This window comes from Aspergillus sydowii, assembly GCF_001890705.1.
Source record: "Aspergillus sydowii CBS 593.65 unplaced genomic scaffold ASPSYscaffold_2, whole genome shotgun sequence".
In the NCBI taxonomy this organism is placed as follows: domain Eukaryota; kingdom Fungi; phylum Ascomycota; class Eurotiomycetes; order Eurotiales; family Aspergillaceae; genus Aspergillus; species Aspergillus sydowii.
Window position 1 is genome coordinate 2,539,687 of NW_024467860.1, and position 24,909 is coordinate 2,564,595.

The window sequence follows — 24,909 nt, forward strand, 5'->3', positions numbered from 1 at the left end:
TCCGCTCATCTCATGCTCAGTGTAACTATCTGTTTTTCTGAGGGATAAAAGTTTAAGCAAAATTCGGTTAGAGTTATCAATCAGATTAGATGATTATCTAATCTGATGTGGGCCTTGTTGAAATTACGTGCCTAATCTGATTCATCGATTATTAGTGATTCCTGGTACAAATCCATTATTCCATCCACAGCAATTCCCGAGTCCCACCAGAACAGAAGGTAAAAAAAAATTGAGGTCGACTGTCCGGTGTCGGCGCGAACTGCCAATAAGGTAAATTATACTGCGCGAAGACGGGGCCCGGTCTGACCGGGCTCTTGGTGCCTGGCGGGGTCGGTGCATCAGATAAAAAAACAAAAGGTTGCAGTGCATGACAATTGACAGCCCAAGGTTTGTGCGTTGACTCCACTCGTAATTTAGAGAGATTCGCGTAGGCGAGATTTCTCTATCACATGCAAGCCCTGCCAGAAATCCATTACGGAACTCACTCTCTCGTATAATCGACTAAGCGCTGAAACGAAAGACAATATCAATGCAATGCTTGGGTATTGTGTAACTATTATCTAACTAGAGTTTTAAAGCGCGATATGGATCACGCTCGAGGTGGTCAGATCCGTCAAAGCGGAACGGCGAAATATGGAAATACTTCTCCCGGCTGCACTTTACCAGCGCAGACCGCTTGTATGGCAGGTCGATGAGTTTCTCGAGACTGAACCCGGTAGCGTGATCGTACGCCAGCACGGTGAGGTTCGTGAGGTCCGGCTCGCCGACGATATACCGTGTCCGTGGCTCATCCAGGAACATGTAGTGCATGATGCTACACCACCATACCATGACCCGATGCTGGCCACGGAACCGAGCATCTCCGACTAGTGAATGGCGTCCGCGATCCCAGTCGTCAGCGTTGTAGTGGGCTCCTATGCTATTTTCCTGCGAGGCGGGTTAGAATAACGAGCATTGATGCAAAGGGGTAGAAGTACCTTGGCCCAGTATATTTGATGGTAGGAAAAGAAAGTGTCGTTAAATTTAGCCAGCACGGCAATCTGGTGTGGATCTTCTTCAGCCTTACGCAGATACTCCCTGTGCTCCTCGAGTGTCCCCGTAACATGCCAACCTTTCGCCACGCGAGGTTCATTCTGCCATGTGTGAAACAGCTGCAGATGTTCGTCGTTCCGGTAATCCAGCGCCCAGAGCGAAAAGAACTCATCTAGCTGCGGTATGTACCGGCTGTAAATTCTTGACCCCGGCGTAGGCTTCCGTGGCCGAATAGGGTGAAGGGCGTGAACGCTGACATTAGACAACTCAGTTGTCCAAGTATGCTGGACAGGATGGACCGGGAATGAAGTCAACGGTCGTCGAAGCGAGTTGTATATCTCAGCGTCGCTCACCCATACTGGCCTTGAGCCGAAGGGGGATCCCGCGCCTTGCCAGAATGTGCTTCGATAGATGACAAGCTGATCCGGGGTGCCTGCATTTGGCGGGATAGAATGACCGGCGGGGGCCGAAGGCGCAGGATGCGTAGTTGCAAGCCCGACAGCTTGTAGCTCCTTCGCTAGAAGTTCCTTTCCTTTTCCAGAAAGCACCGCGCGGAATATCTCAAACTCGGTGCGCAAGGTAAAGAGTGCGTGGACCACGTTCCAGATCTGCCCGACAGAGGGTGGCTCTTTTCCTTCCCATATCCAGTATGTAACGGGGCTTCTCTGCGCCCGTGCCCAAGCTGAGTTATTCGCCTCGTGCGGTGTTGTAAACGGGTCAGGCTCTCTCAGGTCGGTGAAGTGGAGGGAATCGCGGTGCAAGGGCTCTGGAGGAGGCATGCAATCGTCCAAACGCGGGGAGCGCCGCAATTGGAGCTTGCGGACTCCGTGCTGAACCGACACAACCTGCAGCCGATAGGTAGTCTTGTATGGCTCGGGTAGGCGGATCAAGGGGAGCTTATCGGGGAAGGAGGAGGCCATTCTTGTTTTCTGGAGGGTAGCAATGTCGGACAGGCGCAACAAGTCAGTAGGACCGAGGCGGCCTCGGCCTTTAGCTATGCCGCATAGCTGATCATGAGGTTTCAGGATATGCAAAGAGTCGAGCCACTGGGCAACCTTGGCGCATCGGCGTCTGGCACGATGAAGCTGCCCCAATAATACGGCCCCAGCACCCAAGCCTGAAAGAAGCTGTCACGGGTGTACGGTAACTTTGATAAATTTCTCGCGAGCGCTGAATTTCACGGACAAAACACACAAAAACGGTTTGGCAGGCCTTCCCCAGAACAGCAGTGATCAGCGGGGATCACGCATGGGCCGGTTCTCCTGAGTTCCAGGGCGGTCCCTGAAGAGTTCTCGCGCGCTAAACTCGTGTCTCTCGTAAAAAAATCATCACGCATCCCACTTTGCTCCACTGCAGCCCAGCAGCATCAGCCAAAGACTTCTAATTTGCGCGTCTGATCGGCGGGATGTGCAGACTCGGCATCGCTTTTCAGATCGTAGAGCAATCCGAGGGATTTCCAGATTTGACTTTGATGTCCTCGCAATGGTGCTGGAAGATCCGATCTCGCTGCAGTGCTCAGTGCGCTTGGCGGCTGGCATCGGAGCGATCTAAGCCGGACCCTGTCAGGGTCACTGTCATGCCATGCCTGGAATGTTGGTGGGTCGAATATGCATAATTCATTTTGAACTTCTTGATTTTGCTTCACGTGGAATTGCCTTGTGAACATATCTGGAACTCCAACTCACTCTCATACATGTCAGTGTGACACCCTTTCCGTCATGGCGCCTGGACCAAGGATAGGCCGGTAGTGCCTTACCATTCCTATTCGCGAATATCTCTCCGAAAGAGGGTAGATCCGAGATGCCGAGATCTAGATATGGAGTACCTATACGGAGTTACGGACAAAGAATCCAGTGCACAGCGAATGCCTCTGGCCATCCCCCACGGTGTGACCACACTCTGGATGATTAAAGCTGTCTCACTATCCCCCATTAACAAGCCACTGCTGTCACCTGCATTGAAACCCCCAACTTGGGTACTTTAGTAACCGATCTTCAGCTTCTGGGCTGGGCGTGGCCATCTTTTCCCACGCTCCGAGGTCTCCAAACAGGATGCAACCTATTACCTACCCATCAGCCAGTTCATACGAAAGCCGCGGGTTGCATTCCCAGATCTAGGGGTATCCATTACGATATCATATTGATATGCACGATGGGATGATCTCCAAGATGCGGGCTGAAGTGCCCACTGTCCACCTGCAGAAATCCCGTGCATGTCATTGCAGCTGCAGCTGCAGTGATTCGCGCAACTGGCTTTCAAAGATCAGAAGAAACCGAGCGGCTGGGACGATGGGGAGGACGATTAGCGCCGGCAAAAGTGCTTTGGTGTCTGAGGAGCATTCCTTATCCCCGACCTCGGATATAGCAGCGATGGGGTTTACGGGCGTTGCCGTACTCTACATCGTTTAAGTTGGCTTTCCAAGGCATGTTGTTAGGTACTGTAGTAATATTTAATAGATGTTGTATATAATGGGTTTGAATCATCTTGTTTGGTACTATTCTTTTGTACTGAAATCATGTTCTCCATTACCACATATAGCCAATTATATATATATTGTCTGAGACCCATTCCCACGAGTTATTAAAGCTTAAATAAACAAAACTTCTATCCAGTTCTGAGGGCTCCTACGTTAACCTTGACATATAAGTAGTCAAACTAAGCTTCGAAGTTATTCTTTCTACTGCTATGGTTTGTGCCCTCGTTGCATCAGCATTGAAGCCCCTGTTAAGATTTCCCCGTGAAACTCATGCAACGAAATTTCCTATCGGGCACTTCCTGTGAAAGCCGCTGACTCTATCTTGTAGAAGTTTGACTAATTATATCACGAACGGTTCAAAAGCCAGCAATAGACGAAGATGCGTTCGTGATGACCGTGTGAGAGATCCACCACTGCCATGCCCATTTGGGACCCCGCATATTAATCCAGATACTGATACAGGCGGGGTCACGTCTACTCCTCGACTACTATTCCACTATGGCAGATCATTGGGCACCGGTATACAATTATCCGACAATGAGAACTTGGAACCTTGTTGCGTAACCCGCTGGAGCCTGGAATGGTGCATTTACCGACCACAATGACAGGATCGCGGGGAAATAAAACGCGAGCGGGCTGCCCCTCACTTGATGCAACCCGACAACAAAGGAGCAACTCCAACTTCCCTCCAGCCAGCTTCCTCACCAACCTCTTCTCTCGAGACAAAATGCCTAACCCTGACATGATCTATCGCAGGCTGGGTAATTCCGGCCTGCACGTTTCGGTCATCAGCTTGGGAGGGTGGATTACGTGAGTCCACCAGTTATTTCCCCCCCTTTTAGTGACGCATTTGGCCCTTGACTGATCGAGTTGATTAGGTTCGGTGGTGATGTTGCAGAAGGTATCGTTCTGAAAAGGTGAATATTAGGTCGAGACTAGTACTAAATCAACTACGCAGAGGGCACTGAGGCTTGCATGCGACAGGCGTATGATCTCGGCATCAACTTCTTCGACACCGCAGAGGGATACGCCAATGGAGAGTCCGAGGTTGTCATGGGCAAGGTCCTGAAGAAGACAGGGTGGAAGAGGAACGACCTCGTGATCAGCACCAAGGTAAAAAAGTCACCGATATTCTCCTTTTTTTACGCTTCTGCCGACTGACTTATTTGACCTTTTACTTGTGTAGCTCAACTTCGGCCGCGCTCATGGAGAGGTCGGAGTGAATAATGTCGGCCTCTCGCGCAAGCACGTTGTCGAGGGTACGAGGGCGTCGCTGGAGCGCTTACAGCTCGAATATGTCGATATCATCTACGCGCACCGACCGGATCGTCTTACACCAATGGAGGAGGTTGTGCGGGCGTTCAACTTTGTCATCGAGAAAGGGTGGGCGTTCTACTGGGGCACGTCGGAGTGGTCTGCGGATGAGATTAGTGAGGCGGCTGGAATCGCAAAGTCGCTGGGTTTGATTGCGCCGATTGTTGAGCAGCCGCTGTATAACATGCTTGATCGGGAGAAGGTCGAAGGACAGTTCCAGAGACTTTACTCGCGGGTTGGTCTTGGCTTGACGACTTTCTCGCCGCTGAAGGGAGGGCGGTTGAGCGGCAAGTATAATGATGCGTTGGAGAAGCCTCCACCTGGTTCGCGGTTCGCGGAGAGCAAGGACAAGTATTCGGTTGGTGTGCGGGACGCCTGGCAGGGAGAGGAGACTGCCAAGGTTATTCGGCAGCTTGGCGCTGTCAAGGTATGGGTCCTATTCCATAGCTTATTGCACTCTCCATTCTCTAATAGGCACATAGGGTTTGGCCGATAAGCTCGGCGTCAAGCAATCCCACCTCGCTCTTGCGTGGTGCATCAAGAACGAGAACGTCAGCTCTATCATCACCGGAGCTTCCCGCCCCGAGCAGATCGTGGACAACGTCGAGAGTCTCAAGGTACTACCACTGCTCACGCCAGAAGTGCTGGCTGAGATAGACGAGGTCCTCGGCAACAAGCCCGCCCCGGCGCAGGCTCGTTTTGGATGAACAAAAGCGCCACCGGCAAATTAGTTCATTTTAGACTTGACTAGATCAATTCACAATCTGGGTATCATCAAATATCATCATATCAAATCGCCAATCAACTCACAAACACCTAACTACATGGCCGCGGTCTACAGAATCCTTTCTCCCAGCACCACCAGCACCTCGGGGTATCCAACCCCGGTCTCCCTTGCGCAAAGCGCCTACAGTCTTTACACACAACATATAAAACACCCTGGATCCAGATCTCCGCTCCACGGCCATACCTTGCCTCCCCGCATTCCCCTCTTGGAGCCAATCCGCACTGAATGCAGAATCGGCGGCGTGCATCCTGGCCGCGCCGCCCGCGTCCCCTGCATAGCATGCGGTCCGCGAAGTGCTTGGCCGGTCGGAGACGCCGACAGTAGCGGCATGCATAGAGATTCCTTGAAACGGCAAACTCGGTTGATTCTGCTTCGAGAAGCTCGGCGTGACTCAGGCTTGGGATTAGATTGTAGAAGTAGACGCAGCTGCGTTTCAGGTTGATGTAGTCTGGGAACTCGAGGTGGGAGGATACCAGTATATGAAGTTCGGGGGGTAGAGACATCAGCCTGAAGGCTGCCATTTCGACCCGGCAGTGGAGCCCGATCCCTACACTCAGCACTCAGAAGTCGGTGCTTCGGGCTCTCGGGGATAAGATGAGTGGAGAATGGAGATGCATGTTCGTTGCACGTTGAGTTCGCTTCCAGTGGAATGGAAGGTTCAGTTCCTCCTAATGTCGTCATACAGATCACCTGACGGCCTTGGAGTTATGCAGAGACAGCGAAGTCTTACACGCTCGTCAACCACTGCCCAACTGGGACAACTTGACGACAGAAACCAGGGCTAGCCGGGCAGCCCTTTTCATGAGTCAGTCTGTAAAATTTGGGGATGTATACCCCTACCGGTTCCTGAACGAACCGCCACAACCCCACTCCCCGCTGAACAGGCACGAGGAGTCCAGTCCCGGAGATCCCGAGCGGCGAATGTGTCTGGGGATTGGGAGACTGCAAGGTTATGAGGGTTCCTTAGTCTCATGGTAGTAGAGTCCACTATGCACCCTGTGCAGAGTCAGACTCATAACGACCCAGCAGGTTGGCCGTCAGTTGTCGGTCAGGACTTTCCGGAACCCAGTCTAAAGCCGGTTCATGTGGCATGAGCCTTGGTTACCCGGCGGTTTTCCTGCAAGCTGCATGTATCTCTCATGGTTGATCATCTTGGCAGTTCGATCGGTCAAATCATTGACGTCGTTGTAGGGCGATCCTTGGGGGCCGTTAGTTATGGCTATGGATCGCCGGGGTACGTTGTCTCCGCAATCCTTCAGCCACGCTTCAGGGGTCCGCATGATGATTGGGAGGCCAGTAGCAAAGCATTGAGCGTCAGCCTGGAGGCGACAAGCCAGATACTATCTTAGCCGGCGATCCTTCTTCGAGGGATGCAACGATTATGGCCTGCTGGGCTGTTCTAGGCTAAGGAATATACTTGCCCTCGGTCAAGTTCCGTTCCTGGGGAATGACCTGGGGGGTATGGATATAGGATTCCTTGAGCTATAAAAACGCCGTTGAAGCCCCTTCGTTCAGTCAATTAGACAGAAAACCACACAGCTCATCCATCATTCTTAAGATAACTTCCAAAGCCTCATCAAAATGATCCTCTCCAAGCAAATCCCAATCTTCGCCGCCCTCATGGCTCTTGCACCCAGCGTCCTCGCTGACTGCTCCATTTCCTTAAGCTTCACCAGAACTCAGGTATACATGACCCATGCTCTACTTTATAACTCTATTTAACTTTGTTCCATCCAGAACCCCATCGTCGGAGGTGACAACACCCACACCTGCAGCGCAGAAGTCGACTACGGCAACGGCCAGACAGAGATCCTCGCAGAAGCCTGCAACGAAGTCAGCAGCTCTCGCTGCTACACGTCGCAGCTTCCGAACACCATTTGGTACGTGGTCCTTGACCTATTATATCAAACTGCACTGCATATTCCGTTCACTATAGGAAATGGAGCCACGACTCGCGCTAACGGTTTACCTACAGCGTCCACACTAATTCCGACCTCTCCGATGGATACGTGGACTACGGCGCCGAGCACAAGGACTTTAACGAGGACGGCTGTGAGAAGGACAAGTGGGCTACCATTGCTGGTGATGGAGCTACTACCAAGTGTACCTTCCCCTGCTAGACCGGGATCTATCTAGTCTGCCGCTAGGGGCACTTCATAGTACTGGTTCCAGATATATGATATTTTCTCAAAAACAAGATATTTTGACTTGATCCCTCAAGCCTACAGCACTCTAATAAACGTAGTATAAAAGCAAACTGCCATCTACTGTAGACTACCTAACCAAACTAGTAGATACCTCATCTCTCCATCTCAATACGCTTAGCTGAAGCCAGAACATGTAACCATATCCTTAGTAGCTGTGTATAGCCATCCTCGGACACCTCAACTTTACATGTCAATGCCTACTTGACACTGTCAACGACCCTCTCCAGGGTGTAGCTACTTAGGCCTGGTTTGGGTCTTCAAAGGGCTTCTACAAAGTCTATAAATATAGTATCTATTTTCATATGTCTTTATCCTTAAAATTGCATTCATTTCACATTTGTATGCAGTGTTTGAAGCGTCATTGTTGACTTGTAACATTATCAAACAAGATGTTTACAAAGACGAGGTTTTTCAAAGACAAGGACATATAGATGCCCTAGATATAATGTTTTCTTTTTTCGGATCTCACACAATTTTGTATATAAGCCTACCGGAGCACCGACTGTTCAACAAGATTTTTCCATCTATAATAACCACACAGCTAGTACATCTAACACCAACCTCAAACACAACAATGTCTAATCCTCAAAACGTAACCATCCGACTATCCATAACAGGCACCGTCCTCAGCCCTATAGAAACGCAACCAGGCGGCACAACCAAAATCCGCGCAGATATCCCGACAATCCAAAAGATCGCAGAGAAGGTGAAGTCGCAGTTGGTTCTCAAGGGGTATCTATCACAGAAGGGTGGACATGTCTCCCCGAAATCTGATGAAGTGATTATCCGTGTTTCTCCTGGAGTGGGAGCGGGAAAGGATGGAGATATGATGAGAAAGTGGAGGGCTTGCGATGAGGTTACGATACATACTAGGCTGGAGGTCGAGTGTTTTCTAAGTAATGATCTGGCGTTTTTCAAAAGTGCTTCTGCAGTTTAGGTATTTACAACTATTGTGTCTGTTATGTTCTGCTTGGCGTTTTGATTGTGATATTCAAATGTATTGGATCACTATTCGACAATGTAAATACCAACTAGCATTTAGCCATCCTTCTATATTTCTTCTTGCGCCAACAAAGTGTGAATGTAGATACATAATATGTAAGTTCCGAAATGAGTTTAAAACGCAAGATTGACTAGTATAGATTCAAAATGTTCAAGGGTTTCTTTTTGGCATTTAACAAATACAGTCCCCCCCCCTTAATTCTCCTGTAGATACGGATAACAAGCACGCCAGGCACCAGTTTCAAATCCCTAATGACTTGGACGACCTTCCCAGAACCCCTTAATCAGCGCTGACCCATTGAGCATCTCGTAAGCAACCGTAACGTCGGTTTCCACCTCGACTTTATCTCCGGCTTTCCAGTCCCTGGGTCCATTCGATCCATCCCGGCGATGAAAGAAGACACGCGATTTTTTCATCGAGGAATAGGCACTGTAATTGAGTTCCAAATTTCCGGAAACAAACAGCACCGCTTCCGCAGCCTTGACAATTTGCTCGATTGTCTTTGCGTCCACGTCGATGACGACTAGTTCAGTGGGGGTGTCTCGACGCTGGATCAGGCGTATGGTGCCCGAGATTGAGTGTCTGAGGTATAATTGTTCGCTGGTGGCCATTATTTGTAGATTGTACTGTAGTAAGAAGTAGGTGAAGTTGAATCAATCTGTAGTGGAACTGTTGGTGGCTTTTGTAAAGTATGAAGAGTAAATAATTTTGAGCTGGGTCTGGCTGTGCCTTAAATGCATTCGCTATTCTAGATAAAGAATCTATAAATACAGAAGCCACAAAGAAGCTCCCAATCATCGCAAGCGCACTAAACTTTGTTTTGTTTCGTTTCCCGCTTTGATCAACATATATATACAATGAAACAGGGGTCAGCCTCCCCTTATGCTTCCGCACCTCGGCCAGAGAGGCTAGAGATTACGGCGCTTTTCCGTTCTCTATCTCTATCAAATGGCGAACAGGACTACTATTTTAGACCTTCTCAGCTCTTTGACGGTATGGCGCAGAATGAAAGATTTGCGTGGCAAGTTTCGACTTGTCTTGTACAAGAATAGCCTGTTAGAAGCAGGAATATCTGCAATGAAGCCTCCTTGTTAGGCGGAGCAGAACGTACCGTGTGCCGAGCTGGGGTTCGGCCTACGGCTTATCACCTTTAGCATGGATTTCTGGATATGAGGTCCCTCCCCGAGGGGGTTATGGAAAAGATCATCGATCCCCGACGGCTTTTGTCAGATTCCACACGTCTGCCGGCCTGGTGTCATGATGGCCATCGAGCTGAGCCAAAACAACAATGACCTGCCGACGGTTCCGAGAACTGTCCGTCGAAGGAGAGAAATGAAATTAGATAGTCAAGAGTTGATGACTTGGTGGTAATGGCTGACCATAATCGCAAACTGAGCGTAGACTGCCGTTGTTCTACTGCATGTATATGGACCATGGTGACTTTCATCGACGCAATCATAATAGTCACAAGAGTGGACTTATACTGAGACTATCCCGCCTTACATTTGCCTTACAATCCTTCGAGTCTTCCGTGGTATATATCTAAATTAGTTTGTCATACGAAAGTGAGAAATTGTACAGTTCTATTCCTCACACATCTCTCAGCCTCTGCTCTACCATCCTCTCTTCCACTTTCTTCTCTACTGCCTCATCTTATTTATTGTCATTGCTTTGCTTCTTCTCCTATTTCTCTTTTCTCTCTTTACTATCCTTCCTTATCTCTAATCTCATTGACTTTTCCAGCTATACGCAACCTTGCTCCAGCTCTCACCTCTTCCACTCAACCAACGTTTCGTCTACCTCCATGAGATATCTCTAGTATAAAAAGCAATACAGAGATCTTCTTGCGTCGTATCTTTCCAAATCCCACTGGTCTGAACAATCTATACATCTCAAACTACGGACATCTACCTACAACGCTCTGCTTTTCTATCTTTCCAAACCTCCGACCTCTTAAACCACTTACTACAACTTCAGCTACCAATATCTACTTTTCTTTCTCTTCGTCCAGCTCTTCTTCCAACAGCTACTCTCCAAACCCAAGTAAGACAAATCCTTCACTTCTATTCACTATCAACTAACCCCTGCCGGAAAAAAGTCTCTATAACCCAAAATGCCCTCCAAGCCAACCAACCCAGCTACCAAACCATGCAACATCCCCAATATAGAATACGACCACTCCTTCGCCGAAAAGCTCCATACAAACATGCCCGGCCTAGCCGGTATATTCAACTTCCCCACAACGCAAGAACTCTGGGACCTGGTCCAAAATGACCCAAGCACCAAGCCCATCTTCGACGCCTGGGCCAGCGAGCGCAAGAACTTCCCAACGAACCTCCGCGGAATCACACATAAGAAGCTCATGGATCTAGCATCCAACCAGAGCTTCCGCCCCATTCTCGCCAACAATAAACACCCCGCATTCCGCGGGCAGACCTTCCAGCAGAACCAGCTTCCGGCGCAGGGGAAGGCAGAAGTTAACGCTATGAATCTGCCGCTTCTTACGGCGCTGTGGTATATCATAAGACTTATCAAGGCGAAGCCGGTTCTTTTTCCGGGGTCGAGGGTGCCGTCGGTGTCGGTGCCTCAAACCGCAGCAGCAGAAGATATCTCGCTTGATGCGTATGATGTCTTTCATGCGTGGAAGCTGCTTAAGTGGATTTGGTGGGTTAAGGTTCCTAAGACGAAGCCTAGGGTGAAGCCTGCTATGCCTCCGGTTTTCCATACGGATATTATTGATGGTGGTTCGGATGGGTCATCGAGCTCCCCGGTGAAGGTTGGAGATGCGAAAGACAAAGTTTCTGTGCGTGCGATTGTTCTTTTATACTAGATCTGCACGCTAACTGCGATATAGGACGTCAAGTCGGTGCCAGCAAAAGAGGATGCGGCTATGAGCATGGACCAGAATGCAGCTGGACAGGATACCTCTCAAGACGTGAATCACCAGGTCTCCGTCGAGGAGACAAGCAATCAAGTCAACGAGGACGCAAGCAAAGATGCAACTGGGCAGGATGCCGCCCAGGGCGAAGAGAGCAAAGATGCTGCCATTGATACCCCGTACGGAACTGCCGATGAGGATAAGGTCGAAAATACGATTTCGAACGCCGATACTAAACAAATCAAGACCGGGGAAATTGAAAGCACCCCAAAGCGAGGACTGTCCGAAGATGAAAATGGCGAGGCCGAGTCGGGTGTCTCGAAGAAGAGCAAGACTTGTTGATTCCTACTTATTTCTTCATTTCGCTATTTCTTTTTATAATGGTTATGGGGTTGTTAACAAGCGAAATCACATCTAGGAGAGACCTTCACAATTTGAGAGAGATTATTATTCTGATAGTTAGTTATCCATTCAGCAAGCTCCAGTGATGCTGGCTGGAAATTCAAATATCCTTGACCATTTCAACCTTTCGAAGTCTATCGAATCCACTTGCCAAATGTCGAGTCAGTCCAATGAGTCATTAATAATAAATGTGGATAGCTACAGATCAAATGAGTCGAACCTGGATCTCGATCCGCAGATCTGGTTAGGGCTTGCAGTCGCCAGTTCGAAATGACGATAGCGACTCTTCTTCTTGCTGTAGCTCATTTCTTTCCTTCTGTCCGACGACCTGATAGGCTGATACTATTTGATTTGGGCATGAGGAACGCCCTCTCTAGCACAGCCCCTTTTGGCCCCGAGACCGCCCCGACTCAGCCTTGCCAGCCAAGACAGTTAGGGCTTTTTAACGTCAACGAAGCCTTCAGTCGGTGAAGAATCGGCCCAGCGTTCGCAGAGTCAGCACATTATTACGATGATCTTGGATGAAAGAACCGTCTTCATCGCAGTCAGAACCTTCCCCATCCTTTCCTTCGGAGTTCTGACTTCTGCGTCTCGTTCTCATTTTTGATGCTGCTTCTATTTTAAACATAGAGCTTCCCCTAATTTGACTCAAGTTGCGACTGGGTCCGCTAGCTGGAGAGCTCTTGTGCTGTCATTCGCTGTGGGCTCGTATTTTAGACGCCCAGAACTCGCAGCGCTCGCAGTGGAGATTGCGCCCTCGTGTTCATTCGTGTTTTCGACCTTGAGGCTGAACTCAACAAATGGTCATCATCAGAGGGCGAGGCAGTGCCACTGCATGACTTGGCGGGCGCAATCTTGTGCTCTCGCAAGGGTCCAAGAGCCGCAGGGGATATTTGAGCGCCATCGCCCCCGTGTTATTTTCCTCCCTGCCAATTCATCTGTCTTTGTTTCTTCAAAAGACTTGCACCCTGAGTGAGCACCTCCCGGTTTACAGCTTCATCTCCAGTCTCACTCAAAATGGCTCCTCGACGCGGTGGCGGTGGTGGATATTACAGCAGTTCCAGCATATCATGCAGCAGCTCCGCCTTCGAGGACGAGCAGTCCAGAGTCGCCATCGCCTTTGCTGCACTGTGGTTTGTCGTTGCTGCGGTTCTATTCTTCGTCGCCACGAGGCGCTTTGGTCTGAACAAAAAACAAGGCAGTCCTGTCGTCGGCAGCCTCTTCCTGGGCTTCTCCATGTTCTTCGCCTTAGGGTATGTTCTATTATTGTTATATGAGAATCATTTCTAATTGACACGCAGGGCCCATCTCACCGATATCATAGTCACAGCGATGACCGAATGTGGCAACGCAACCTCCCACCTTTACGTGGGCGCCATCGTCTACGACTGGCTCGACAGAGCCTCGCAGTTTTTCGTGACAGCGTTGATCATGACAACAATCTGCCGCAAACTCCAAAGCGACTTTGCACGCGTCCAGCCGGCTATCTTGACTCTCCAAACCGTGTGGGTTGCCCTACTCGGGGCTCTCGTCGTTGCGCTGCTGTCCATGAGCACGGCCGCATACCACTACCACTTCGCGGACGAGGGAGACTATACCAAGGCCTATGAGCTTACTTATCCGATCAGAGGTGTGCAGACGACATATTGCACTCTCACCGTCGCCGGCCTCCTCATCGCGTCAGCCACCATGCTGAAAGCGTTCTTCAGCGCGCCGGCATATCTCCGCAAAGGGGTACGTCCTCCCTACTACCTAGCTCACATACATTCCATTTCTAACCAATCCTTCTTGTAAACAGGCCATCGCAACCTGGGTCCCCATCCTCGCCTTCTCCGCCCTCGGCTACTCCGCAGCTTCTCTGGGTACCTACATCCGATCCGCATTCTTCTTCTCAAGCGTAACCATGGACTCGAGCGCATACACCAGCTTTGTCCACAGCCAGCAGGCCGGCAATTTCCTGAACTGGTTCTTTCTCTTCCTCGCGTTCTATGCGGCTCTCAAGATTGCTAGCTATCGCTCTGAGTCCGGTGCTGCCAACGCGGCGACTAGGACTAGCATGAATCCCACAGCGGTGCCGCCTCCTCCTCCTCCGCAGGGACGGCCGAATTATAACCTGAACCATGGCTATGACTCGCATCTGAGCTATGGGGCCAACGGGAACCAGCAGAGTCAGAACCAGTTTGGAGGATACCAGCCGAATCAGACGTATGGCGGTAACCACCCGGTGAGGTACTAAGTAGCTGGTTCTGGCTGGTTATATATAACACGCGATGATAATATTGATGGACGATGGTATGATTAGATATGTTATCACTCTGTTTGGCCCACAGCGGAAGCGTTTCTTGTTTTCCCCTTCCTTTGTTTATTTGGATTTTAAATCATTATATACCCATGCCTCTGCCTATGTTATACGCACTTAATGAATAAACCTCTCGAGCTCTGCTCGCATTATGCATACGACCCCAGACCTAGATAATGTACACACTTTATATGATCAATTACAATTTACTAGGAGTAAAGTTTAAAAGCTCATTTCATTCCCCCAAAACAAATCCATATTCCCGAGTCCACACGAAACCATCGACGTAAACTGTCCCCAGCCCGAACAGTCCGACACCGAAAGCCCTAACCCGGCCATCACATTGACATCATCGACGTCCGCGCCAAATTCAATTCCACCATTCCCACTACTCCCGACATCATCGGGGGAATCGGTATACCCTGTGCCTGTGCTTGTCCCGATGGTATTCGTATCCGGCGGGCTTCCATCATGTCCCAGTTCTTGTTCTTGCCTTTGCTGCAGCGACAGCACCGGGACAGGGGCTTGGTATCGATTGGCATTAGTATTATCTGCTGGTTGGAACTGACTAGACGCAGCAGCGGCAGCAGTAGCAACAGCAGTATTAGCTGTGGTGGTAGTCTGCCGCGTAGCCTCAACCCTCAACTCCTCAAGCACAAGACAATACCGTTCGGAGAGCGACCCTTTCTCTGCAATCGCGGATAGATGCGACTGGCAGCGCGTCGCGGCGGTGAAGTACGCGCTGTAGACGTGTGCTGGGTACGCGCGGTTCTGGATTACATAGATGTAGAGCATTGTTGTGGCGTTGAATGCAAAGTAGGATGTTATCTATATACAACATACAGAGCATACTAGTCAGTATATTGCAGGAGGTATGGATGATGGGTGGATATAGGTAGAAAGACAAACCCAAAGAGCCCGAAAAAGCTGCCGATTCTGCGTAATTTCATCAATGATAGCAACAGTCTTCATAGCAGCATGAAGACACTGCTTCGTACTCTCTTCCGTCTGCGAAGAGTTCCAAGATGCCGCCGTCGCCGCCGCGCCTGTATGACTACGGCCCTGCGATAGCCGTGCAAAATTACTCAACACAAACGGGCGATGCGTCAGGATAACAGAATGCCAGTATGTCAGATTCAGCACATTCCGCTGGCGCTGGAAAATTGGCATTATCAGCGACGCACTCAGCACATCGGCGTCTAGGAACCAGGCTAGCTCTGCGCGCCAGGTACTCAGGTCCCTTGAGATTTCGGATACGGCTGCGGCGCGACGGGCGTCGGAGACGGGTTTAATTGAGTAGAGATCGCGCAGGATGCGGCTGATGATCTGGGCGATCTTCATGTGTGCCAATGGTGCAAGCATGGTTGTGAGAGTGCGGTTTCGAGGAGGCGTTAGGGTTGCGGCGGTAGTACTGGGCTGCACTGTGAGGGCAAGGATCTGGTCGTCGTCGACGCAGGCGGGGAGTTCGGTGTCGACGTCGTCGTCGTGGAAGGACCGTGGACGGCCCAGGGCGGCGCTGAGGTAGGCGTCCAGGGTGTATGCGCACCAGAATGTGCGGCGGCGACATTCGGCTTCGATCTGGCTGAGGCCGGCCGTTGGGTCTGGGCGGCGGTTTCGGTTGAGGCCGATGGCGAGGGCGAGATGCGAGACGGTGCCGAAGAGGCTCCAGCAGTGGTTGATGCGGGACTGCGTGAGGAGGTAGTAGCATTGGGTGAGGCGTGCTTGGACGCTTGTTAAACGGATAGAGCCCTTTTCTTTGGAGAGCTGGTGCTCGGCCGCGAGATAGTACCGGGCACTGGCCTGTTAGTATTCGGACGTAGATGGTTGGGAGTGGTAGAGGCGAACCTGAGGTCTGGTGGACCAGGCCTGTCATCGTCTGGCATGTATACCCTCGCCAGGGAAAAGACCATGAAGAGCAGAGCGACTTTGGCTGGGGCGCTGTGGGTGTCGCGCATGACGCCCAATGTATCATAGAACTCATTGAACCATTCCTGGATAGTCGGTCTATGAAGGAACCGGTACGTCGGCATCGCAAAGTCGAAATACCGCTCTACCAGGCGCTGAGCATCGTCTCTGGGCAGCATCATACAGAATGAAGGGTCGAATTCTGGGAGACGCAGAGGAGCATCGCCGAATGTAAATATGCTGCTGGGCTGGGAGAAGGAGATAGCTTGATGTAGTCGCTTCTGAACCCTAAGCAGGAACGAGACCCCGGATGCAGGCCCGATATAGTGGCCCTGCAGGTCAGTTTGGGACGGCTCTGGCGAATTACGCGACGAAGCTATAGGAACAATCTGATCGTGGCCTTGTATTGAATGTACACTCTCCTGGGATGTCACTGGACTGGGTAGAACGGCCGAGTAGCCCTGTCGGGGGGTACGGCTGCCATGTTCGTCTCCATAGCCGGGAATGAGGAACTTCCTGCCTCTACTGTATGAAGAATCAAAGGTACAGCGAGTCTTTGCGCGAAGACAAAACTGGCAGGGCTGAGAGTTGTTGCATTTGATTTTCCTCCTGCTCGTCTTAGTATACTATCGCAGGCTATTGAGAATGGCGTACCGTTTGCACCGATCACAAGCTCTGGTAACCCTCACTCGTTCGCCACCGCTTTTCCGCTTCCGCAATGCTTGATGCTGCTGTGACATGCTTGGCAGTCCACTTGCTTGGCGAGTCGCTGACACGGTGGACTGGTGGAGGGACGGAAGAGCAGGTGAATATATGCGGAAATGGCTGACGGAAAAGCATTCGAAATGCGGGGGCGGCAGTCTGGGGGTTGGTGCTTTTCCGTCCTCGTCTGGCCCATGACTCGCAACAATCCTTCGCTCGAATAGTCCCTCCAGTAAGATGGCGTCCTTCCCAGCGTGCAGTCCATGCTGGCGCTCCTTCTGCCAGACCCCGGAGCAAGTCCGTCGAGATCTCCACTCCATCCGTCTGGACGGAAAAGATGACGGGAGAGAAAGGTGAAGTCATAGAGTGAATCCATTCGTAGTAATTATATCAAACCAGTGTCTCATTGAGATCGAAGAGACAGTAAGACATACCTGAGCATATCTAATCAATCAATATGTCCGTATCGAAACGCCTCGAAGGCAAGACCGTCCTCATCACCGGTGCTTCATCAGGCATTGGACGCTCCACGGCTCTCGAATTCGCACGTACCTCCCCCCAGAACCTCAAATTGATCCTTACAGCGCGCCGAATCGTCCGTCTGCAGGAGCTCGCGACCGGTATTGCAAAGGAATTTCCAGGTGTCAAAGTACACCCAGTGCAGCTCGACGTCAGCAACCCAGAGGAAGTAAGAGGACTACTAAACAGCCTCCCTGCTGAATTCAAAGAAGTCGATGTCTTGGTGAACAATGCGTACGTCTTTCTTCCTCTGGATCTTCGAGGTGCCCAGCTAACTGTCTTACCAGTGGCCTCGTCAAAGGCGTCGCCAAAGCCCCCGAAATCGCAGAGGAAGACATCAACGTCATGTTCGCGACAAACGTAACGGGCCTGATCAACATGACCCAAGCGATCTTGCCCGGTATGCTAAAGCGCAACAACGGCGAGGGCGCTGGCGACATCATCAACATCGGCTCCATTGCCGGACGGGAGCCGTATGTCGGCGGCGGGATATACTGCGCCACCAAGGCTGCCGTGCGATCTTTCACAGAGGCCATGCGCAAGGAGCTGATTTCGAAGCGAATCAGGGTTATCACCATCGATCCTGGACAGGTCGAGACTGAGTTCTCGGTTGTCCGGTTCTATGGGGATAAGAGTAAGGCGGATGCTGTTTATGCGTGAGTTCCTCACTATTTGATTGTGCAAGTGTCGTGGACTGACTGGTTTGAAGCGGCTGCGAGCCCTTGACGCCGGATGATATTGCAGAGGTCGTTGTATTTACTGCTGGGAGGAGGGAGAATGTGGTTGTTGCGGACACTCTGCTGTTCCCTAACCACCAGGCCAGTGCTACGATCATGCATCGGAGGGGTTAATAGAAGTAACTGAAAGATAGAGTAACGTTGAAACGCTTTCCCAAGAAGACAGTTCGTCATAGTATAAATCTACCAACGTAATTAAGACTTATATGTGTGCAACACATCCCTTGAACATCGTCGAAATGACAAACAACTCCTACTAGATTGTTTTCTCTATCTCCCAACCATGTATATTTTGGCTTCCCCGAATGGCATAATCATCCACCACCGTCCGAGCGGGGCGGAAATGCATGCTGGTTATCCGTCGATGTCCATATCCGCTCCGCTAAGTTGCTCCGTCTTGCCAGACAGTCTTTTTCTAATTCCGCGGAATCTTCATACAGCAAGTCTCCGTTGGAGGCCGGGGTCATCGTGCGTTGCAATCGGTGGGTCTTTTCGCGTGACAACGGATATCCCAGGTAGACAGTCCCATCCAGGCCCTTGAGTATGTCACATATAGAATATATTCCCTTTACCCCAAGTGAAAAATGAAGTAAGTCAAGTACAATTCAAGCTACCATCTCTTCTACAACCAAACAAGATATCAAATCCAAATCCAACCAGAATGCCCCAACCCAAAGTCCCCCCCAGCGGTGTCTGGGCCCCAACAATCACCTTCTTCGACCACACAACCGACACCCTGGACCTCCCCTCCCAATCGCAGTATTACAGCTATCTCTCCCAGACCGGCCTGGCGGGCCTGGTCGTCCTCGGTACAAACAGCGAGACATTTCTCCTCACACGCGAAGAGCGCAAAACCCTCCTTGTCACCGCGCGCCAGAGCGTCGGCGACTCATTCCCCATCATGGCAGGCGTCTCAGGACACGGCACAAAGCAGGTCCTTGAATTCATATCCGACGCCGCAGACGCAGGGGCCGACTACGCGCTTCTCCTGCCTCCTGCATACTTCGGGAAACAAACAACCCCGGAAGTGGTGAGGGGGTTTTTCGAGGACGTAGCAAGGGAGAGTATCTTGCCGATTGTGATTTATAACTTCCCGGCTGTCTGTAACGGGATTGACCTTGACTCTGCGACAATTGCAGGCCTTGCGAAGAAGTTTCCCGGCAAGATTGTCGGCGTGAAGCTGACGTGTGGATCTGTGGCGAAGATTGTGCGTCTGTCTGCGGAATTCTCCGCGGATTCCTTTGCGGCGTTTGCAGGGCAGAGTGACTTTCTTGTTGGTGGGCTTGCTGCTGGTGCGGCGGGCACGATTGCGGGCTTTGCGAATGTGTTTCCCAAGACCATCGTGCGGATTTATGAGCTTTATCGGGGTGGGAAGATCGAGGAGGCGATGGAGTTGCATGGGAAGGCGGCGCTGGCGGAGCAGCCTTGTAAATCCGGGATTGCGAGTGTCAAGTATGCGGCGGCGATTACGACGGCGAAGAAGGCTGGTATTCAGGGGGCACTGGACAAGTTGACGCCGAGGAGGCCGTATACGGAGTTGGGTGATAAGGGGAAGATTGCGGTGATGGAGTTGACGGCAGGATTGGCTAGTGTTGAAGACAGTTTATAGATCTGTATATTTTTATTTAGAAGAATTAGTTTTACAGTTAAGAGATCTTATAACCCTATACAGATATCAAGCCAGCCCTACCTAACTTATGCTCACAAAGTGACCTACAATACTTACTCTTAGTTCAGTAGATAACACACCCGATCAACAAGTTCAATTCGTAGCATCATTAAATCCATTGCTATTCAATCACTTCCAATCGACCAATCTGCCATATCCCACTCATCACTCATAACGAATCACCTAAAGAACATGCTTGAAGAACGGCGACCGATCACCCATATCAAAGAGCTCCTCCTCCGTATACTTAACCCTCGCCTCATCCTGCTGCGCCGCCTTCCTCTTGTTCGCAACCATATAGCTCCACTCCAGCAACAGCGCAACAATAATACCCGTGCCTCCCAGCGCAATACTAATCCCAAAGCCCGTATAGTACTTCGGGCTCTCAGACTCAAGATACATGTAACTCCCCAAAATCCCACCAACATTACCCACGCAGTTCATGAGCGCAATGCCAATTGCTCTCCGCGACGCAGGGGCAATGTTGTTCGCGTTCCAGGACGCGGCCGCTGCTTGGATCGGGTAGATGCCGACTACGGCCAGGACGACGGCGAAGTACGCGACGCCCATGTTTGCTTTCAGTTCGCCCTTGAGCGATATGATGATTGAGTAGGCGACGATGACAATTAACAACGGGATGATGACGAATGGCATTCGCCGGTAGAAGTGGTCCGAGAGGCGGGCGAAGATTATAGCGGAGATTGCGGCGGCGACGTAGGGGGGCGCAGATGTCAGCTGGGCGTTTGTGTCGCTGAATCCCATGGACTTTGTGATTGTAGGCAGGGTGAATTTCGTTCCTAAGAGTCATTAGCATTAGCAATGGGGATTTATGGTACTTGACTTGTTTGGTGGTGGTGGGAAGTAAGTACCGTATGAAAGAGACGACTGGGCGAACAGGAACCAGGCCTGCATGTAGACGCGCCAGTTCGTAAGGACCATCATTAGATCTCGCCATTTGAAGCCTGTGTCGTGCTCGATGCGTCCACCCTGCTTGATGAACATCGACAACTCCAGGTACTGGATCTCGTCTGGCTCGAGCCACCGCGTGGATAGGGCTGGGGTGTCAATAAGGAGGAAGAAGCAGGCAACACCTAGGACGACTGTGGCTAGGCCTTCGATGATGAAAATCCATCTCCAGCCCTCATAGCCGCCAACGCCGTCCATCTCGGCAATGGCTGCGGCCAGCAGACCTGAAAAGGCGCCTGAGAGGGCACTGGCGCAGTAGAAGTAGGAAATCCGCAGCGCGAGGTCTTTGGGCATGTACCAGTAGGAGCAGAGGTAGATGGCACCAGGGAAGAACCCAGCTTCGAAGATACCAAGAAGAACACGCACGGCCATCAGACTGCCGTAGTTGTTGACCAAGCCCGTGCAGGTCATGATGATGCCCCATGCGACGACGAGAATGCCCAGGTAGGTTGATGGGCGCTTGAACTTCTTGAGGAGGACGTTGCTGGGCACTTCGAAGAGGACATAAGGGATGAAGAAGATGGCGAGGATGGTGTTGTACTGCACGCCTGTCATTCCCAGGTCGTCAATCATGCCTTCGATCTTTGCGTTGCCGATGTTGGCGCGGTCGATGTGGCTGCATAGATACAGCAGGGCCAGCATGGGCACTAGTCGGATGTCGACCTGAGATTGTTAGCTGGTATATCGATGCCAATGTTTGAAAAAAAGCTCACCTTGCGAAAGACCTTCTTCCGTTTCTCTTCTGGGTAGTTCATGTAAAAGTCTGCATCTTCAGGACTCAAGCCCACGACACGAAAGGTGCCAATCTCCGTAATAGGGCTTTCAACATGAGCAGCCTTCTCATCAGCTCCCTTCTCGACATCGGTCTTGCCAACCGAGTCCCTGTGCGCCATTTTCAGTCAAGCAATGCTGTGTCTGTAACTCGGAAGGAAAGGAACTTGGCTGCAGGAGATCACCCTCTGCTGGGGCACAACCTATATACCCCCGTCCGTCGGAAATGCTGATCGCTTGCACCGTATGATACAGCTTTCCCCAGATTTGCAGTCTAACCTCCACGACCGGGGTTTGTTCCCCAGTGCATGACCCGCGGGCTGTGCAGGGGGGTTTGCGGATAAGCAGCCAACCAGCCCCCTGCAAGCCGCGGATACGGCCTCCGCTGGTGGTTGATCCTTCGGAAAAGGCTGGCGTGGAGTCTTATCCGAGTCATGTCCCCCCAGCTTCCCCGCAACAACCGGCCTTTTATCCATCGACCGCGCTGGGGTCGGAATCTTCTCCGGAGTCAAAGAGTTATATACACTGCCGACTCTTTTCCGATACGGCCTGCATCTGGAGACCAACCAACCAGCCCAATCAACAGCCACAATGGCGGACTCTATCAAGGACATAATCATCACCCCGGTGGCGTTCCACGACATGCCGCTGCTCAATAGCGTCGGCGTGCACGAGCCATTCGCCCTCCGCAGTATAATCGAAGTCATCACAGACAGCACCTACGGCCTGGGCGAGTCCTACGGCGACTCTGCACACCTAGAGCGCCTCCAGAAAGCCGCAGACCAAATCAAGGCCTCCTCGGTCTCAGTCTACAACACAAACGTCATCTACCAAATATGCGCCGATAGCCTAGAGGCAACCGCTACAAGCGGCGGCGACGGTATGGCCGGCATGGTTACCACAGCCTCCGTGGCCGATAAAGTCTTCTCCCCCTTCGAAGTCGCCTGCCTTGACATCCAAGGTAAACTAGCCGGTATCCCCGTCTCCGAGCTCCTAGGCGGCCGCGTCCGCAATAACGTGCAATACTCCGCATACCTCTTCTACAAATGGGCAGGCCACCCCGGCCAACCCGACGACGAATACGGCGCAGCCCTAGACCCAGAAGGTCTCGTCGCCCAAGCCCGCAAAATCATATCCGAGTACGGCTTCAGCGCAATAAAACTCAAGGGCGGCGTCTTCCCACCCGCCCAGGAAGTCGCCGCCATCAAGGCCCTCCACGCCGCATTCCCGTCCCTCCCACTCCGTCTCGACCCAAACGCCGCCTGGACAGTCGAGACCTCGAAATGGGTTGCGCAGGAACTAGCAGGTATAGTCGAGTACCTGGAAGACCCGGCGCCCGAGATCGAGGGCATGGCCGCCGTCGCAGCAGAGGCAGCCATGCCGCTCGCTACCAATATGGCCGTCGTGGCGTTCAACCATCTCCCGCCTTCGATCGCGCAGGATGCCGTGCAGGTTGTGCTCTCGGATCACCATTTCTGGGGCGGCCTGCGCAGGTCCCAGATGCTGGCGGGGATCTGTGCGACGTGGGGGATGCGTCTGTCTATGCACAGTAACAGCCATTTAGGGATTTCGTTGGCGGCCATGACGCATTTGGCGTCTGCGACGCCGAATTTGGATTATGCGTGTGACACGCATTGGCCCTGGAAGAGGCGAGACGAGGATGTTATTGTTGATGGGGCGTTGAGGTGGGTGGATGGGGGCGTTGTTGTGCCAACGGCGCCTGGGCTGGGGATTGAACTTGATCGGGAGAAATTGGCTCGTTTGCATAAGCAGTACCTGGACTGTGGGATTCGGAAGAGAGATGACACGACTTATATGAGGAAGTTTGAGCCGGGGTTTTCGGCGACGATACCGAAATGGTGATCCATACAACATATAGGGCACATTGTGCAGATGCAATGCCTGCCTATAAATTACATATACATCAATTAATAGCCGAAAATTTTTAAAAGATCATAATTTCAACTTCAACTCCAGTTTCATGCAGTCCAGCACAAGATTAAGGCCACGCCGATGAAACTGCCAATGGAGAAGGCCCACATACAGCAGATGTCACAATAATTCATGACAGAGCATGAAACACTCCGCGCCCCATAGCAAATCAGAAACGTCTTGGGACTCAAAAATTCGGCAGGTATCGCTGTCGTTTCAGGAGCTTGAGGGCCTCGGTAAGCTGTCCATGTGCCGGCCGATCAGGAGTATAAATATAAACGCCACGCGTGTCGCATAACGTCGGGCCAGAACGAACAATTCCATATTCATACTCTAGACTCAAAATACTAGTCACAATGACCGCACCAACTGATCTAAGCATCCAGAACCTAACAGGGGACTGGGTGGTGGTGAGTGCCGTATCCCGGCAGGTCGGTCCTACATGTGTCTAATATTCAGACAGGACAAATCCAGGACGAAAAACATGGACGCTGCGCTTAAACTGGTAAAAGCCACCTCCAATCCATCCATCAATTCTAAGTTCCCAACTGACCACCGCGTAGCAAGGAATCGGCTGGATAAGACGGAAAGCCGTGACAACTGGAACCATAACCCTCAAAATCAAGCAGAGTACAGAGCCACAGGGCGGCAGCGAACCAGTTACGCGTCTCATGCTACAACAAGGTCTCCGTGGCATTTTCCCTGGAGTCGAGCAGACCACGACACTGGACTGGACAGAGCACAAGCAGGTTGACGCAGTGTCGGGCGCTGCTATCGTTGTCCGCAGTCGCTTCGTGAAGGGCATCCGAGATGCTGGTGGACGAGTGAAGCCGGTTCTCGATATTCAGACGACGACAGCTGGCAAGAGGGAAGAAATCGAGGCCTACCTTGGTACCGCTGTTTCAGTTCCTCCTGGAGGTGAAGGAGAAGATTCGTGTGAGAAGGCATTTGTGCAGGACTTTATCCGGTGTCCTGACGGAGGGTGGACGGCTGAGCAGGTGAGTTCCTACTGATACAGATCGGAATAGGATAGGGCTGATATGGGCTTTCTAGATCTGGGCTGTGGAGAATATTGGAGATGGGCTGTTTCTGACTTGCAAGGCTGTTGCTGCTAAGGGGTCTGGCACTGAAGAAGCTTGTCTGGTGTACCAATACGAGTAGCAGGAATAGCTTATCCGAAGTTTATTTGGTCACTTCCAGGCAGGCCCTGGTCGGCAGTCCTTGAAACTGACGTCTTTTCCCTGGGATATTGTCCCATCTGCTCCTTTCTCATGCGCAGCTCGCAGTTTTCCATCGCAGTTTCCTCAAAG

General features: G+C 51.4%; 14 protein-coding genes across 14 annotated transcripts; 9 read left to right on the forward strand and 5 right to left on the reverse strand.

Moving 5' to 3' along the window:
• Window positions 1-111: 111 nt before the first annotated feature.
• On the reverse strand, window positions 112-2,131 carry ASPSYDRAFT_171722 (GNAT family N-acetyltransferase). Its single transcript, XM_040843419.1, has 2 exons — window positions 978-2,131; window positions 112-927 (listed from the first exon to the last, which is right to left on the reverse strand). The coding sequence occupies exons 1-2, from the start codon at window positions 1,950-1,952 to the stop codon at window positions 565-567; spliced, it is 1,338 nt and encodes a 445-aa protein (XP_040706456.1). The 5' UTR covers window positions 1,953-2,131; the 3' UTR covers window positions 112-564.
• A 2,104-nt stretch (window positions 2,132-4,235) lies between these two features.
• On the forward strand, window positions 4,236-5,529 carry ASPSYDRAFT_143090 (uncharacterized protein; the record flags this gene model as incomplete). Its single annotated transcript, XM_040841309.1, has 5 exons — window positions 4,236-4,318; window positions 4,387-4,409; window positions 4,467-4,621; window positions 4,695-5,249; window positions 5,305-5,529. 5 exons carry the CDS (start codon window positions 4,236-4,238, stop codon window positions 5,527-5,529), a joined length of 1,041 nt encoding a protein of 346 aa, XP_040706457.1.
• ASPSYDRAFT_657383 (uncharacterized protein) lies at window positions 5,479-6,484 on the reverse strand. Its single transcript, XM_040850325.1, has 2 exons — window positions 6,083-6,484; window positions 5,479-5,976 (listed from the first exon to the last, which is right to left on the reverse strand). Exons 1-2 carry the CDS (start codon window positions 6,288-6,290, stop codon window positions 5,639-5,641), a joined length of 546 nt encoding a protein of 181 aa, XP_040706458.1. The 5' UTR covers window positions 6,291-6,484; the 3' UTR covers window positions 5,479-5,638.
• Window positions 6,485-7,190: 706 nt separating this feature from the next.
• On the forward strand, window positions 7,191-7,729 carry ASPSYDRAFT_55464 (uncharacterized protein; the record flags this gene model as incomplete). The annotated part of the gene is made up of 3 exons (XM_040849042.1): window positions 7,191-7,292; window positions 7,347-7,489; window positions 7,585-7,729. The coding sequence occupies 3 exons, from the start codon at window positions 7,191-7,193 to the stop codon at window positions 7,727-7,729; spliced, it is 390 nt and encodes a 129-aa protein (XP_040706459.1).
• Window positions 7,730-8,390: 661 nt separating this feature from the next.
• ASPSYDRAFT_86326 (uncharacterized protein) lies at window positions 8,391-8,753 on the forward strand (the record flags this gene model as incomplete). Its single annotated transcript, XM_040851641.1, has 1 exon — window positions 8,391-8,753. The coding sequence occupies one exon, from the start codon at window positions 8,391-8,393 to the stop codon at window positions 8,751-8,753; it is 363 nt and encodes a 120-aa protein (XP_040706460.1).
• A 222-nt stretch (window positions 8,754-8,975) lies between these two features.
• On the reverse strand, window positions 8,976-9,488 carry ASPSYDRAFT_41321 (uncharacterized protein). The gene has a single exon (XM_040846254.1). The coding sequence runs from the start codon at window positions 9,428-9,430 to the stop codon at window positions 9,068-9,070; it is 363 nt and encodes a 120-aa protein (XP_040706461.1). The 5' UTR covers window positions 9,431-9,488; the 3' UTR covers window positions 8,976-9,067.
• A 1,444-nt stretch (window positions 9,489-10,932) lies between these two features.
• On the forward strand, window positions 10,933-12,039 carry ASPSYDRAFT_28282 (uncharacterized protein; the record flags this gene model as incomplete). The annotated part of the gene is made up of 2 exons (XM_040844494.1): window positions 10,933-11,622; window positions 11,674-12,039. 2 exons carry the CDS (start codon window positions 10,933-10,935, stop codon window positions 12,037-12,039), a joined length of 1,056 nt encoding a protein of 351 aa, XP_040706462.1.
• A 1,077-nt stretch (window positions 12,040-13,116) lies between these two features.
• Window positions 13,117-14,335, forward strand: ASPSYDRAFT_86329 (uncharacterized protein; the record flags this gene model as incomplete). Its single annotated transcript, XM_040851642.1, has 3 exons — window positions 13,117-13,352; window positions 13,401-13,833; window positions 13,898-14,335. The coding sequence occupies 3 exons, from the start codon at window positions 13,117-13,119 to the stop codon at window positions 14,333-14,335; spliced, it is 1,107 nt and encodes a 368-aa protein (XP_040706463.1).
• A 30-nt stretch (window positions 14,336-14,365) lies between these two features.
• On the reverse strand, window positions 14,366-17,043 carry ASPSYDRAFT_1168167 (fungal specific transcription factor domain-containing protein; the record flags this gene model as incomplete). Its single annotated transcript, XM_040840204.1, has 4 exons — window positions 14,366-15,226; window positions 15,308-16,193; window positions 16,244-16,828; window positions 16,958-17,043. 4 exons carry the CDS (start codon window positions 17,041-17,043, stop codon window positions 14,621-14,623), a joined length of 2,163 nt encoding a protein of 720 aa, XP_040706464.1. The 3' UTR covers window positions 14,366-14,620.
• A 419-nt stretch (window positions 17,044-17,462) lies between these two features.
• On the forward strand, window positions 17,463-18,375 carry ASPSYDRAFT_28285 (SDR family oxidoreductase; the record flags this gene model as incomplete). The annotated part of the gene is made up of 3 exons (XM_040844495.1): window positions 17,463-17,758; window positions 17,812-18,180; window positions 18,234-18,375. The coding sequence occupies 3 exons, from the start codon at window positions 17,463-17,465 to the stop codon at window positions 18,373-18,375; spliced, it is 807 nt and encodes a 268-aa protein (XP_040706465.1).
• Window positions 18,376-18,922: 547 nt separating this feature from the next.
• On the forward strand, window positions 18,923-19,870 carry ASPSYDRAFT_86332 (dihydrodipicolinate synthase family protein; the record flags this gene model as incomplete). Its single annotated transcript, XM_040851643.1, has 1 exon — window positions 18,923-19,870. One exon carries the CDS (start codon window positions 18,923-18,925, stop codon window positions 19,868-19,870), a length of 948 nt encoding a protein of 315 aa, XP_040706466.1.
• A 137-nt stretch (window positions 19,871-20,007) lies between these two features.
• Window positions 20,008-22,023, reverse strand: ASPSYDRAFT_657486 (uncharacterized protein). The gene is made up of 3 exons (XM_040850326.1): window positions 21,610-22,023; window positions 20,800-21,559; window positions 20,008-20,727 (listed from the first exon to the last, which is right to left on the reverse strand). Exons 1-3 carry the CDS (start codon window positions 21,787-21,789, stop codon window positions 20,114-20,116), a joined length of 1,554 nt encoding a protein of 517 aa, XP_040706467.1. The 5' UTR covers window positions 21,790-22,023; the 3' UTR covers window positions 20,008-20,113.
• Window positions 22,024-22,083: 60 nt separating this feature from the next.
• On the forward strand, window positions 22,084-23,623 carry ASPSYDRAFT_41324 (glucarate dehydratase family protein). The gene has a single exon (XM_040846255.1). The coding sequence runs from the start codon at window positions 22,259-22,261 to the stop codon at window positions 23,528-23,530; it is 1,272 nt and encodes a 423-aa protein (XP_040706468.1). The 5' UTR covers window positions 22,084-22,258; the 3' UTR covers window positions 23,531-23,623.
• Window positions 23,624-23,922: 299 nt separating this feature from the next.
• On the forward strand, window positions 23,923-24,818 carry ASPSYDRAFT_41325 (uncharacterized protein). Its single transcript, XM_040846256.1, has 4 exons — window positions 23,923-24,009; window positions 24,063-24,104; window positions 24,163-24,597; window positions 24,653-24,818. The coding sequence occupies exons 1-4, from the start codon at window positions 23,956-23,958 to the stop codon at window positions 24,758-24,760; spliced, it is 639 nt and encodes a 212-aa protein (XP_040706469.1). The 5' UTR covers window positions 23,923-23,955; the 3' UTR covers window positions 24,761-24,818.
• Window positions 24,819-24,909: the final 91 nt, after the last annotated feature.

Bases quoted from the DNA above. Each gene is read 5' to 3' on its own strand.
- ASPSYDRAFT_41325 (XM_040846256.1), top strand. From the start codon at position 23,956: ATGACCGCACCAACTGATCTAAGCATCCAGAACCTAACAGGGGACTGG. The intron at 24,010-24,062 runs GTGAGTGCCGTA...ATATTCAGACAG, and splicing joins TAACAGGGGACTGGGTGGTG to GACAAATCCAGGACGAAAAA. The intron at 24,105-24,162 runs GTAAAAGCCACC...ACCACCGCGTAG, and splicing joins TGGACGCTGCGCTTAAACTG to CAAGGAATCGGCTGGATAAG.
- ASPSYDRAFT_657383 (XM_040850325.1), bottom strand. From the start codon at position 6,290: ATGACGACATTAGGAGGAACTGAACCTTCCATTCCACTGGAAGCGAAC. The intron at 5,977-6,082 runs GTATCCTCCCAC...TTCTCGAAGCAG, and splicing joins CCCCCGAACTTCATATACTG to AATCAACCGAGTTTGCCGTT.
- ASPSYDRAFT_41321 (XM_040846254.1), bottom strand. From the start codon at position 9,430: ATGGCCACCAGCGAACAATTATACCTCAGACACTCAATCTCGGGCACC.
- ASPSYDRAFT_41324 (XM_040846255.1), top strand. From the start codon at position 22,259: ATGGCGGACTCTATCAAGGACATAATCATCACCCCGGTGGCGTTCCAC.
- ASPSYDRAFT_657486 (XM_040850326.1), bottom strand. From the start codon at position 21,789: ATGGCGCACAGGGACTCGGTTGGCAAGACCGATGTCGAGAAGGGAGCT. The intron at 21,560-21,609 runs GTGAGCTTTTTT...TAACAATCTCAG, and splicing joins GGAAGAAGGTCTTTCGCAAG to GTCGACATCCGACTAGTGCC. The intron at 20,728-20,799 runs GTACTTACTTCC...AATGACTCTTAG, and splicing joins CCAGTCGTCTCTTTCATACG to GAACGAAATTCACCCTGCCT.
- ASPSYDRAFT_171722 (XM_040843419.1), bottom strand. From the start codon at position 1,952: ATGGCCTCCTCCTTCCCCGATAAGCTCCCCTTGATCCGCCTACCCGAG. The intron at 928-977 runs GTACTTCTACCC...CCCGCCTCGCAG, and splicing joins ATCAAATATACTGGGCCAAG to GAAAATAGCATAGGAGCCCA.